Genomic DNA, 15,103 nt, shown 5'->3' with positions numbered 1-15,103 from the left:
TATATCAACTGCCAATTCACTCAGGAAGTTTTATCCTGAGTATTCAAGACTCTGCATTGTACATCTCCCTTCCTAATCGAGAACCATGCCAGCAATGCTGTCTGATAATTTTTAGGATGTAAGTGTAGTTCAGATTCTATTTTTGTGCAAAGCAGACTTCTTGTGTTGTTGGCTCTAGCCCTACATCCAGCCAACCCCAGATGCTGCTTTGCTGCTATCAATTCTTTCTCATACCCTTTCTCAGCTTGGGTGGCCATTTTTCTTTCCCAGAATGTACCCTCCATGTTTTCTCTAAGTTTCATTCTTCAACTTCATTACTATTCTCTTACTCTAATACAGTGGTTCTCAACCTTCCTAATGCTGTGACCCTTTAATACAGTACCCTGTTTTGTGGTGACCCCAACCATAAAACTATTTCATCACCATTTCATAACTGTAATTTTGGCACTGTTATGAACAGGGTATCTGATATAGGACCCCCAAAAGGGTCACAGGTTGAGAACCACTGTGTCTAAGCACAGTACACTTACTGATGTTTTCCCTGAATACTGCCTAAAATGGTCTATTCACAAGTGGAGTGCTTTCACTAGCTCGGCTAATTACATGCATAAGCTAGTGATCCCCAGCAACCTCTATTGAGCTCCAGACACACATGCTGACACACACACTGCCCATCTCCTGGAGACCATCAAAAGCTAGCAAATGCAGAACAGTCTCCCAGGACTGTTCTTACTTCCTTATTTCCTAGTTCCCTAGGCCAGAAGAAAGGTATATGCTCCCCTTCCCTCCCACCTACATCTTTGTCCTAAGTTCCCCAACTCCTTGATACATATCCCCATCCCCACCATTCTATCCCATGTCTACTTCAGTCTTTACCTGATGAACTGTAACTGGCTCCTAACTTCAATTTCTGACTTTAGTTTTCCTTGTTTCAAATCATTCAATTGCCAGCACAATAACCGTAAAAAACCTCAAGTGTAGTCAACATATTCTTTTACCTGTAACAACTTATATGAGGATATAATGCACTTTACTGGTTAAGTTCTATTTAACATGATTCATTTCAAAGTATCCCTACTCACTCCTGGCGAGTTCATTTTCAACCTGTTTATACTGGAGCTGTAGTTACTCTGTTAACATACTCTATTTTACTAATGAATTTCCTGTTAGCTTATAGAATCCCCATGCATATCAAAAACACAAAACCTTTCTTCTCTTTAATTAGTCTGTTTTTAGAAAGCAAGGTATACATGCAGTTTGTAGTTGAATTTTCATCTTAGGGCAGCTTTTGCTAAGGACACAGGAGTGGAAAATAAACAGGACTATTAAGAAATAGTTAAAAACATAATTAAGATGACCTGAAGAGGACAGGAGTTCCACAAGGACCAAATATATCTGAGCACAGGGGTCTTCTATGAGACTGTTTCTCCAAACAAGAACCATGTATGGATGCAACCTAGAGCCCCTGCTCAGATGTAGCCCTTGGTAGCTCAGTATCCAAGTGGGTACCCTAATAAGGGGTACAGGGACTGATTCTGACATGAACTCGATGGTGGGCCCTTTGACTCCGCCCCCAGGGAGGAACAGCCTTGCTAGGCCACTGAGGACGACTTTGCAGCCAGTCCTGAAGACACCTGATAAGCCAGTATCAGATGTAAGGGGGAGGAGGTTCTCCCTTATCAGTGGACTTGGAAAGGGGCAGGGAGGAGATGAGGATGGGAAGGTGGAATTGGGAGGGGGAAAAAAACAAAACAAAACAAACAAAAAAAGAAGAAACAAGGAAATCATGAAATTTGCATGTAAATGATGGGAACTGGAAAAGATCATCCTGAGTGAGGTATCCCAGAAGCAGAAAGACACACAGGGTATATACTCACTCATAAGTTCCTACTGACATATAATATAGGATAAACATACTAAAATCCGTACACCAAAGGAAGCTAATCAGGAAAGAGGAAGCTGGCTAAGATGATCAATCCCTATTCAGAAAGGCAAAGAGGATGGACATCAAAGGAGGGAGAAAACAGGGAACAGGACAGGAGCCTACCACAGAGGGCCTCTGAAAGGCTCTACCCTGCAGGGTATCGAGTCAGATGCTAAGACTCATAGCCAAACTTTGGGCTGAGTGCAGGGAATGCTATGAAAGAAGTGGGAGATAGAAAGACCTGGTGAGGACAGGAGCTCCACAAGGACAGCAACAGATCCAAAAATTCTGGGCACAGGGGTCTTTTCTGAAACTGATACTCCAGCCAACAACCACTCATGGAGACGGCCTGAAACCCTTGTATAGAGGTAGCCTATGGCAGTTCAGTATCTAAGTGAGCCCCATAGTAATGGGAACAGGGATGTCTCTGACATGAACTAATTGGCCTGCTCTTTGATCACCTCCCCCTGAGGGGGGAGCAGCCTTGCCAGGCCACAAAAGAAGACAATGCATCCACTCCTGATGAGACCTGATAGACTAGGATCAGAGGGAAGGGGAGGAGGACCTCCCTTTTCAGCGGACTGGGAGAGAGACAAGGGTGGGGAAGAGGGAGGGTAGGACTAAGAGGGAGATACAGGGTGGATACAAAGTGAATAAACTGTAATTAATAAAAAGAAAAAGAAAAAAGAAACAAATAAGAAGAAAAAGCAATAAAAAGTCATGGTAGGGGCACCTTAGTGTTTCCAAGTGTTCTTTAGTCTTCCTGGCGGTTAAGACAGGGGAAAAGAGGACCATGGGAGGTGGATTATTACCTTCCCTCAGTTCTTGAGGTCTATCTGACTTGAGAAAGAACACTCATGTTTTGGTGCCAGATACATAAATACTTGATTTTAATATGTACAAGACATTAAGCTATACGGTAGAAACTAATCATGTCATATGACACTGAATTTTCACAATGAATAGAATGAAGGAAAGAATTATGGCACCTTCCTTCATTAATGAATTGGTAGGAGTGAGCACATGCACATAAAAACTGATATGAACACAGGGGCTGGCTCTTTGATTACCTCCACCTGAGTGGGGAGTAGCCTTACCAGGCCACAGAGGAAGAGAATAAAGCCAGTCCTGATGAGACCTGATAGACTATGGTCAGATGGAAGGGGAGGAGGACCTCCCCTATCATTGGACTGGGGGAGGAGCACAGAAGAAGAAGAGGGAGGGGGTGGAATTGGGAGAGGATGTGGCAGTGAGCTTATGCTAGGATACAAAGTGAATGAACTGTAATTAATAAAAATAAAATAAAAATTTAAAAACCTGATCTCTACAGTGAATCATCATCAATCAAAACAGCCTTACTCACCTTGAGGGCTATTGTTGAGCAGCCATAGATGCTCTGCAGCTTACCAGAAAGTCTCTTTTTGCCAGAGTACATTATGAAACTGTAACTTAAGGGATGCTACCACATATAAAAATACCTCATATTTCTCCCTGTAATGGTCAGTGAGCACACACTTGAGCAACTAGCTAATTTACCATGCCTGTAATCCCAACATTGCAGAGGTAGAGAGAGAAGGATCAGAAGTTCAAGGCCATTCATGGTTACTTGGTAAACAAGATATTTTCAAAACAAGCCTAGGCTATAAGAGACTGTCTCAAAAACAAAATGAAGAAGAGTCTAGCTATTGAAATCTATGCAAAGAGCTGTCAAGTCATGAGGGATCAAGTGGTCTTATTTTTCACTCACTTTTCTTTTTCTCTAATGATGAGATTTATATATATATATATATATATATATATATATATATATATATATGTAGTACCATCTTCTTAAGAAAGTTTGCATTATTTTATACCCCATCTCACTGTATCACTAACCACCAACAAACTCTTATCCATAAGCTTTAGAGGATTATTAGACCTGTCACAATGTGTGATTTAATATTTGTTAGCTGAACACTTGGCACAGAAAGTTAGCATGTTTTGTTTAGGGCTATTGCTCACTAGGTGATTCTTGTGACTAAATGTAAGGCTTCCTTTTAAATTGGGGAATAGGGATAGCAGAAATTCTAGTGTGACAGAGCTCTAACAATGTTGTTCCTATGGAATTACTTAGGTCTCCCAATCTAATTCTGTTTGTTTCTAGGGGACAAAAGGACACTTACAAAGGCAAAGAAGCAGTTATAACTTCATATAGCTTGAAAGCACAAGTTATAAGTATGGTTCTGGACTCAAAGAGCTATGTAAAGTGCTCTTTTGTCTGTAACTTGTAGGAGAATGCCACAAGTTTTGGAGCAGGGAAATGCAAAGAAACTGGTCAGAAATGCTGTTTAAAAGTGGCTGTCTCTGTCAGTTCAAATAGTGAAACTTTAGAACATGACTTCGTCCCTCCTGGCTGGTTTACTTCATGACAGACTAATGCCCCTTCCTTTGAAATTAATAACTGGAACTTTAGATTCTTATCTCTCTGACATTCTCTTAAGAATTTATGACCCTCATTCCTGCCATCCCTCTTATTTAATCATTCCAAATCTATTTTTAAATAATTATCTTTGGTACACATACTTTATGACACTATTAATTCTACTCTACAAACAATGAATGGTAGACTTTGGCCAAGGCCTGCAATGTCAAATCAATGCAATCCATTATTCAGGAGATACTAACAAGTATCTCTGATGCAAGTTATAACTTACAGATTGCTCTAAGGAAATGCTACTTTATGCTACTGCATTTGATTCTCAGTGTTCATCTCATGCCCATTATTACAGAGAATCAAATGTGTGGAGTTCAACGACACAAGATTTACAAAAGTTATCATGAAAATCTTCCTTGAAAAAGTGTAAGAAATCACTCATACCCAAGGCATGGAACAGGCTAAGAAAGGTAATCACTTCAAAAAGAAGCTAAGAATACACAATCAAACTAGCTACATTATGTAAGTCTGGTGAAACCTGGCTTCTCAAAAATTCAGTTTTTCTTTTCACAAACAAGACTGAGTGCATAAATTTAATCTTTATTTTAATTGAAACATACTGAGTGGAAACAAACAATTACAAAGGCCAATGAAAATACAATGAAAACACATAATACACACAGTAAGAATGAAATCTCTAATGGTAGAGTTAATACAGAGTTCAGAGATTTAAGACTAAAGAAGACAAGAGGCATTAAAGTTATAACGTTTAAGAGCAGAAAAGGAAATTTCAATGTTCAATTTTCTTTCTGAAACATTTAAATTTCTATGAGCCTCTATGTTATGTGTTTAAGCTCACTTATTCCATAAGCTATTCTGTCATATGCCTCAGCAGCAATTACAAGAGATCACCTCAGTAGCCTCTAAGCCTTGAACACAGCTGTTGCTTTATAGACCTTTATCAAAGGGGACAAAAAAAGTAATGGGACAAATGCCATTTCCTTAAAATAGGAATTCCTCATCTTAGTTTTAAATTATCATCAATTCCTTTTAAAAAAAATATTTATTATACATACAATGTTCTGTCTGCATGTATACCTGTGCACCACAAGAGGGCACCAGATCTAGATGGTTGTGAGCCACCATGTGGTTGCTGGGAATTGATATCCGGACCTGTGTAAGAGCAGCCAATGCTCTTAACCTCTGAGCCATCTCTCCAGCCCCATCATCAATTCTTATAAAAATATTTTAGGTGTTAGAGTCTGAAAAGGGGTACTGGAATATTTTTTAAAAATCAGAAGTTTTAATAGCCCTTACATATCTACATTGTTTTAAAAATACTGATTTTATATACATATAGTACATGCATATAAAAATACTGACTTTAATATACTTATAGTATGTACTGACTTTTATATACTTATAGTATGTTTCTAGTATATAACTGTCATTTGTAAGGATTATACAATGTTAACTACAACAGTTTAATATTTTCTAGTTATACATTAGTAATTTTGGTGGCAGAACACAAGATATGAGTTTGGGAGGAATCAAGACTTAACAATGTCTCCTGTTGCCTTTGATACCTTAGTACAAATGACAATGGCTGTTTTTTTAACTACATGTAAAAGTACCATAGTAACAGATCAGCTTAATAAAAGGTAATGAGCATACCTATTATGCATAAGGCATGCAAATTGCTTCACTGGCCATAATCAGGTCAAATTTAGTCTGTTACTTCAATTCCAAATAAAGTGGTAAAATGTCATTCCAGAATTTTTTGGAACCTGGGAGCCCATTCTCTAAAATTTGTTTTGACTCCATTGGCATTTTAGACCTCTGCTCTTTCCCCCCTCTCCCTGGGTAAGTAGTGGACTTTTTTGAATACATTCCATGTCTGCCATGTTTCATAAACCCTTTTATTTTATGTACTTTTGGGGACTGTTTTCTGTCTTCCTGACTTTTATTTTCAGCTGCTTTTCCACCTACCTTCTTGTATTCTCCTTCCCTGCTATATGAGTCTTCTTCCTCATTGTTGTCCATACACCTTCCATTTTCTTCCCTTTCTTTTTCTTCCCCCTCTTCCTCTCCTTGTCCACCTTCCTCTTCATCCCCTTCTTCCTCTGCACTCTCTCTTTCCTCCTCTTCCAGGTCCTCTCCTTCCTGCTCTTCTTCCTCCTCTCCTTGCTCCTCCTGTCCCTCTTCCTCCTCATCCCCTTCTTCCTCCACAATCTCTCCTCCCTCCTCTTCCAGCTCCTCTCCTTCCTCGTCTAACTCCTCTCCTTCATCCCCTTCCAGCTCCTCTTTCTTCTCTTCTGGATGCTCCCCTTCCTCCTCCTCCTCCTCTTCAAGCTCCTCCCCTTCCTCCTCTTCTAGCTCCTCTATTTCCTCCTCTTCTAGATCCTCTCCTTCATCATCTGGCCCATCTTCTTTCTCCTTCCCTTTCTCTTCCTCTCCTTCCCCTTCTTCCTCTTCTATTTCCTCCTCTTCTTCCTTCCACCCTTCTTTCTCATCTTCTTGCCCTCCCTTCCCTTCCCTTTCCCTTTCTTTCTCTTTCCCATCTAGTTCCTCCTCCCCACTTTTCTCCTCTGATGTGCCTTCTCCTTCCTCTTCCTCTCCTTCTTCTTCTCCCCCTTCTGGCTCTTCTTCCCCTGCTTCCTCTTGTTCCTTTCCTTCATCCTCTTCCATTTCTTGGTTTCTTTCCTCTATGTTTCCTTCATCTGTCTCCATTTTCTCTCCTCCTTCTACCTTTTTCTCCCATCCTTCATCTTCTTCTGTCCTTTCCATAACCGAGATATACCTTTCTGCTTTACTCTTACCTTTCTTTCTCTCTTGTTTTTCCTGAACCTGTTGCCACTGCCCTGCTCCTAAACTACCCTTCTCATAGATTTGATCCCTTTTACCCTCAGATCCATCCTCTACCTCTCCCCTTGACTGTTCTTCACTTTCACTCACCGATTTTTCTGTAAAGATGTCTGACAGGGTTTCTGCTTCTGCCCCCTCCATTTCTGATTCCAATTCCACGTCTTCATCTTGAACCTGTACCAATTGCTCCACTTCTACACTCCCTTCTGAATCATCTGGTCCTTCCTGTTCCTCTGGTATCCCTGACAAGTGGTCATGCTTAAGATCATATTTTGAAACAAATCTGGTTGCTCTGTTCTCAGTCTCACTTCCTTGCTTGGCACAACTCCTGCTGTACCATAAGTAAGACTCAAGCTCCAGTTCATCGCCATCTTTCTCTTCACTGCTAGGTTCTATTGGCTTGGGTTGTTCCAATTCCTTAGCTCTGTCTTGCTGACTGTGCCTTTCACATTCCATGTAACTGTCTGGTTCTTCTACCATTTCTGTTTCACTGTCAAAAATCAAACTCTGCTCACTGCTTTTCCTTTCCTGAAAAATATCTTTAGCCTCTTCAGTTTCAGAATTCATGTCTTTATCTGGTAAGTCATCAAAATCGGAATCTGGTCTTGAGTTCTCTTCCTCTTTTAAAGTATTTTTCATACCTGCCATTCTCATCGCCTCAGTTTGCTTCTCAGAGACTATTTCTTCATCACTTTCCTTTTCTATTTCCTCTTTTTGTAAGCCCTCTTCATCAGTGTTGACCTCAGACCCCACATGGTCTAGGTCATTATCTACTTCCTCATCTGAAAATGCTTCCATAATCTCAGTTGCTCGTACCATGAAGATCCCTTTTGCTAAATATTGTTTGTATAATGTCCCTTCTTTTATTTTTGACATTTCTTCATATTCATAACTATCCTCATTTTCAGTATAAGCTGTACTTTCCATCACTTTCTCAACCGTGTCTTGATTCTGTAAAGGTTTTGAAGTAACCATCACACTATTATTAGTTGACAAAGGCATCTTAGTTATATAAATCATTGCAAAGATTTTACATTTGCATTTACAAGCTAACATGTGTTCAAGGCTCAAGTAATTCAAATTTTACAAACTGGGATACATGTTAGGCCTAGAGGTTCCTTACTTTTTGGCCAAATAAATTATTAAAGACAGGAGTTACAAATTAACAAGCTAATATATAAAAATAGTATGAGAAATGCAATCTTTTTTACTCACTAAAGTAGACCTGACATAGCTTAACATAAAAGCAGTATGTGAAATATGGACAATATATCAGTCTTAAAAGAAGGGTTTTCCATGTCTACTGTTTCTAGAAAATTTTGAAAATTGTAAGTTCTTTTTAGCATCCTAAGGGAGACATGCCCAAATATGAGAAAAAAAAGTTCTAAACGTTTATACCTTTCTTTTCTTAGCAACCCAGAAAGAAAGATTAAGCCTAGCATCTAAGACAACAGCAAGGAAAGACACAGGGAAGATAGCTACTTGAGGTAGCCTACGTCACCAAAGTAGTCAGCACTTGCTGAGCTTATCAGCCATGTCAAAAGAACAGCTCTCCCATGTTCAAAGGCATGCTGTTGCTCACTGTGCCTCTCACTTTTAGAGGGCTGGCTATAAATATTTATAATTCAGCAAGATCTTTCTGAATTTTGTAGGATCTGGTTTTAAGAAATTTTACCTAACAATGTAGCAAAGGCAGTGAAAAATATAAATTAAGTGATTTCCAAAGCCAAATGTTGAAGTAACTTCCAAACACCTCATATTTATATTTCATTGGACCCTAAAGTCATAAAAAGCAAAACATGGCAGAAAAGGTCTGCATTATCTAGGGCTGTGGACCACAGACTGTATTTTGCCCCTGACATTATTACTAACTAAAACCTCTCTTTCTTATGCCTTATCTACAGCCTCTTACTAATTTCTAAATTTCATTTTAATCCATTTTATGCTAATCCTTTCTTGATAATGTCCAATCCAAACATTGTAAAATAATTTCCAAATAGTTTACACTAAAAAAATCTGAAACATTTTAGAGCTAGTAAAATGTGAATATTACCAGCAAAATCAGCATAGTGACTCATGCAAAGTCATACAAAACCAAATTAAGAGGTCCACTCTGATAAATACTAGCCTCTTTTCCAAAGTAAGAGCTACAATGATTACTGATTAATTGGTAGAAAAGAGCTCTCATCATAGCTTAGGTAAGTAAGTGGAAGGGCAAATTCTAGCAGTAAAATTATATGAGAAAATAGCTACCAATAAAAGAAATCAAATGGGAGTCACCTACATTGCATTCTTGTCTTTCAAATTTTAATTAGTGAATGATTACCTTTTTGTCTTCTTTCAGCAAAGTTTTCAAAGAAAGATAATTAAAACTGTTCTTCCCATAATAATAATAATAATAATTAATAATAATAATAATAACTCTGTGTTATACCTGTTGAAAATTTTGAACTGGTGAAAATTTTAATGACTTCTCACTGGAACTCAGGCTCACCATATGTGTCTGAAACAAATAAAAATATGTTCTAGATTAAATGGAAAAACTATATATGAATAATGAATGCAAGAAACACGGGTATTAATACAGTCTATTCACAGCTGCCATACTAATGATGTCAGGATAGAAGAGCTACTTAGAACTTCACAAATAGATTTGATATTCAAGATATTGCTTAAAACAACCCAGTGCCTTTCAGCTTCTCCATATGAGAAGGAAAACAGGAGCCTTCTGTTTGTTTAGGTGGATGAGTACAGAGGAGAGTAGCAGAATGTAATACTAGAGTGACAGATTTTTAGAGATGGATGGAGTTTGGAAATAGAAATGTGAAGAAAGAGGTGTCCCAAGACCAATCACATGGCAGTTAGCAGGGGGAAAAGAGTACACCCTGGGAAGTTAATAGTGAAAGACAAAATGCCTCAGTAAGCTTTACTAGTCCAGAATTTGGTACTCAGGGGTTTATGGAAATCCCTGGAATGACCTCACAGACTTCTGAATTTAGCCTTTGTAGGCCTAGATATAAAAAGATACAACCATTTATTCATTCAACAAAATACCATGTCTCATTATGACATTGTCACACAGGCATAGTGTGTACTTCAGTCATACTCATTCCTCTACTACCCTTTCCGATCCCATTTACCCTGACTCCCTAAATAGTTCTCTTTCTATTTTCATGTTATATTTTTCTTTACAGTCAAGATCCCATGCATGAAAGAAAAATGTGGTATGTGTGTTTCTGAGTCTATGGGCTTATATTTGGTTTCCTCTGTGTTGTGGCACTAATTACCATTCACCACTCAGCTTTAGAACTATAAGAAATCACACTGTCAGGCTGGGGAAGACATTCCACAGTCTAGACAGACAAGAGCCTTCAAATCAGCACAGCAAGCTCTTTCTGGAGAAATTCTCCATACTTCCAAAGTTATTCTCACGGTGCTACAACTGGGATGGTTTACTGTCAAACTGCTCTGGGAATTAAAGCATCCTATATTTTTCTCTTTGCAACCATGTTGTGCAGCAATTTCCTTCTAACTGAAGCATTCCATCTTAAAGAGGAAGAAAACAAATCACAAGTCTTAGGTAATCACAAGTCTCTCCTTCTGCACCACAGAAGCAGGAAGGACTACTGATGGGAGGAGGCTCTCTGATGAGCTGCCTTCAAGTTATAGAAGTTCCAGAGAGGCATTTTTTTTTGGGTGGGTAGCATCACATATATGATGGAATGGGATTTTTAGTGACAGGATTTTCACAGATGACCATGGAGTCATGTATGTACTTATAAGTAACCCCTCACTCACATTCCTGTAAGTAACCCACAATAAACACATTGGTTCACCAAGATAGACTTTGGTAGTACTGTTACTATGGTCTTTTGTTAATTTCCTGTATGGAATGAATATATGTTTGTTCATGCCTCCCCATCAAAAGCTACACAACAGTTTCCAGGCAATATTGCACTAGATCAATAGGTATTAGCCTAGAATCGAGTTGGCCTGAGGGAAGACATAATAATACAATGCCCATGAGAAGAATTCTGTACAGTAAGAAATTAGGATACAATAAAGAGTTGAAAGGAAGGTGCTTTCCTTGAAAACAGGAGTCTTTGGAACTGAACTGTCAGAAGCTAGAGAAGCAGAATTGAATAATATTCTGCATGATAGCCACATGTGAGTTCACAGAGTGGGTTTACCAGACTGACATTATACACATCATGTCAAAACTTACTGAACAATGTCAAATAGTCCACAAGAACTTTATATCAGGAAGTCCAATTACAATTAAATTCAACGCTACACAACAAACTGATACCTCAATGTATACCATTAGGAAAGGGATCCTTACTAATTAGGATCGCACATAATCGTGTAAGACACATCCATTTCAACAAATGTGCAGATATCAACATAAAAGCATACTATGAAGGCTGTGGTCTTTAGGCCATCATTAGTTCAAGGCCAACTTGGACTACAGAGTGAGTTATAAGAAAGAATGGCTACAGAATGAGACCCTGTCTCAAAAGTAACCAACAGCAAATAAGCTAAGAAAGTAGCACCCAGTTATATTTAAAGGTAAATAAATTAGAATAAGATAAGACTTATCAGCAGAAATTAAAGACTAGAGAGAATGGAATAATAATGTATTTCAATTAATAGAAAAAAAAAAAAACCTGCCACTCAAGATCACCATACTTGGTATGCTGGCTAGTATCATTGTCAACTTGAGAAAAGCTCAAGGCAGCTAAGAGGAAAGAACTTCAATTGACAAAATGCCTCCGTAAGATCAGGCTGAAAGTAAGCCTAAAGGGCATTTTCTTCATTAGTGATGGATGTGGGAGGACCCAGCCCATTGTGGGTAGGGCCACCCAAAGGGTTCTATAAAAATGGAAGTTGCATGGAGCAAGCCAGTAAGCAGGACCACCATGGTTTCTGCATCACCTCCTGCCTTCACGCTCCTACCTTCACTGCTTTTGATGATGAACTCTTATATGGAACTGTGAGTGAAATGTGAAATAAAAACCCTTTCCTTCTCAAGTTGCTTTTGGTTATGGTATTTCATCACAGCAACAGTAACCCTAAGATTCCTAGCAGGGTTATCTGTCAAAATCACAGGAAACCTTCCAAGATAATTATGTACTAATCTAAGTCATTTCTAATAGACCAGTGTCTCAGAATACAAAGTAATCCTACACCTAGAAGAGGAAAGGGGGCAAACACAATCATGAGAGCAATGAAAAGAATACATCTTGCTATAAGAGTAGGTATACATATGAGAAATATTATCTGTATTCTTATCCCACCACTTCTAGGATAAGAGAAAGAAATTCTAAGACAAGAAGAAATAAACTGTTGCTGTTTTTTTTTTTTTTTGAAAGAAGTAAATCAAGAATATATACTCATACCTTTCAATAACAACCTGAATGTAAATTGTTTTAATTTACCAATTAAAAGATACAAATCAGGTGACTAAATTTAAAAAATAATGAGCAATATGCTCTATGCAAAAAGAAAAGAAAAAGCATCAACAAAACCTAGAGAACTGAAAGGAATGGAAATTTATTTCAAAGTGAATGAAATCTGAACATAAACCAGAGTAGCTATACTAATATCTAACAAAAAAAAATACTGAAAGCCAAAATTAGAAACCAAGACTGTCACTACATATTGATCAAGGGAACCATTCATCACAAATCCATTGCATACACATAGACACACGTGCACCAAATAGTGAAACCCTCAATTTTTACAATAAAATTGGCTCCAACACAATAATAGTGGTGACATCAGAACTATATTCTTATCTAAGAAAACAATCAACAAAGTCATATTAGATATAAATTACACTATAGAGCAAATGGATCTAACATGTATTTCAACAGATATAGAATGCACATTTCTTGATATCAGCATATGTAACTTTTTCTAAAATAGCCCATAAGGCCATAAAAGAAACTATAAATTTTTCAAAAACATTTTAAATTTTGACCTCTTATCAGACCACATGGAATAAAAAAAAGGAAAATAACAGAAAGCAATAGTAAGAAAAACTAAACCCATTACACAAACACATGAGGGTTAAATAATAGTTTTCAGTGACCATCAGAGATCACCAAAAATTTCAGGGGAGGGTGAAGGGATCAGTATTGGTTTAGAATACCCCAAGACCAAGAGGTACTGTCATAGGTTTTGATTAATATTTACTGTTGATATATCTTCTGGTAACGCTGCTGTTGATCCTAAACAGCTGTATAACCAAATCACCACATACAGACTGGATTTATTTAGTTAACCTAGAACACAATGCTAGGCAATAGTTACTCCATCCTAAACCTCCAAGCCCGCATGTTTCCTAACATTTAGATTCATCCATTATACTTGTTTTTAGTGAAATCTTAGGTCCGGTTCATTCTCCACACCGTACCAAGACCTCTCTTCTAGCCTTGCTCTCCCAGCTCTCCTGCCCTTCTCTCCTCTGCCTCTCACCTTCCTGTCCTCTGGCTCCTCCCTCTCTTCCTGCTTCCTTTCCCCTGCTCAACACTGTGGATAGTTGCTTTATTTTGGCATGTTTACCGGTTGAGACAGGTGAAGCTTAGAATAAATATCACAATGCAATATCGGGATTGAAACCAGAGAGTGGGGAAGAGAAATCAGCATTTGAATGAACAAGGGTAAAGTGTATACATTCCAAAAGAATATTATACCAACAAGGGACAAAATGCAAGGAATAAGAGATAAGGACAGGAGATAGACAATGAGGGAAAAGAGAAAGGGTACAGGGGAGGGGGGTTAAGATTTTTTGTTCTGGGGGAACAAAGTACTGTCTATGGATAGAGAGGAGACAAACCAGACTTGGCACATAGGAAAAGGGCAGTTTATAAAGGTACAATGGAAAACCCCCTGGTAAGATGAGGTGTTTAATTTTAATTGAATAAGTTAATTAAGGTAGCCAAAGGGGGTTTTTGATTGCTAAACTTCAATAAACTTTGATAGCTGGACCTTGGTAGTCAGGAGGAGGAAGTGGCCAAATAAGGGATTAGACCTTGGTGACTAGCTTTAGGAAAGTAATCTAATGGTTTTTAGAAAGGCAGAGGGAAAGGGGGAGAAGGGCAAGGCCTGCCAGTCATGCTTGCCATGCTTAGCTTGGCTAGAGACTTAAGGCCCTTCAGAGCCTGTTATGTGAAGGGGCTGGTACAAGAGAGTAAGAATAGGGCAAGAGAGGGTGAAAGGGTACACACGATCAAAGCATGGTTTATGCAGGTATGGAAATGTCACAGTGAAACTCACTAATATTAAGATGTACTAATGAAATATTAACGAAAACCAGCTTTTTACATGTAAAAGAATATAGAAAGTATTACACATTTCGTGAGAAACTAAAATTTATATAATTCATGTCTAAATAGACAGGAAATAATTACCATATTTAAGACATCAGTAGTTTCATCTAAGTTTTCTGAATCTACTGCAGAAGAATTGTCTGTCTCTGTCTCTTTGTTCATTTTATCTTCATAATAATCTGAATGAGTAAAAGGAAAAGGAAAAAGTCAAACTCAGTTCTTAAAAAACATGAGAAAAGAAAGTAAACAAACAAACAAACAATCACTCTATAATATATCATGGGGTGTAATTGCGCCCAAGGCCCTTTAATCTTGTAATTGGAGATGAACAGCAGTCATTCATAGGAGTAGCACATTTTCAAATCTCATATTTAAAGTTTAACTACTTTGTTGGCAATTATGTAGCAAAAGCTTCATCCAAAAGGACATGCAAACACTATTCCTTTGGAATAAATACTTCTCATCTTACTGCCAGCTAGCCCGACAATTGTCCCAATGACCCACACTTCCCTGATAGACTTTCCTCATTGAAGTTCTCCATGCAAATGATATGAAGTTGAATTC

At 38.2% G+C, this 15,103-nt stretch overlaps 1 protein-coding gene across 3 annotated transcripts in view; it reads right to left on the bottom strand.

Moving 5' to 3' along the window:
• Positions 1-15,103, bottom strand: part of Rpgr (retinitis pigmentosa GTPase regulator) — a 61,616-nt gene that overhangs the window by 17,755 nt on the left and 28,758 nt on the right. For 2 of the 3 annotated variants that reach the window (XM_055599533.1, XM_055599534.1), the window contains exons 12-13: positions 14,621-14,718; positions 9,640-9,708 (exon numbers count right to left, since the gene is read on the bottom strand). In XM_055599533.1, the coding sequence (XP_055455508.1) occupies positions 9,640-9,708; positions 14,621-14,718 (167 nt within the window). Of the gene's footprint in view, positions 1-7,295; positions 8,157-9,639; positions 9,709-14,620; positions 14,719-15,103 lie in introns of all 3 variants that reach the window. The other variant, XM_055599535.1, reaches the window with a different exon arrangement.

The sequence above is a fragment of the Psammomys obesus genome, unplaced genomic scaffold, assembly GCF_907164565.1.
Source record: "Psammomys obesus unplaced genomic scaffold, mPsaObe1.curated_primary_1811, whole genome shotgun sequence".
Taxonomy (NCBI): Eukaryota; Metazoa; Chordata; class Mammalia; order Rodentia; family Muridae; genus Psammomys; species Psammomys obesus.
This window is presented reverse-complemented; position numbering and strand designations above follow the sequence as displayed.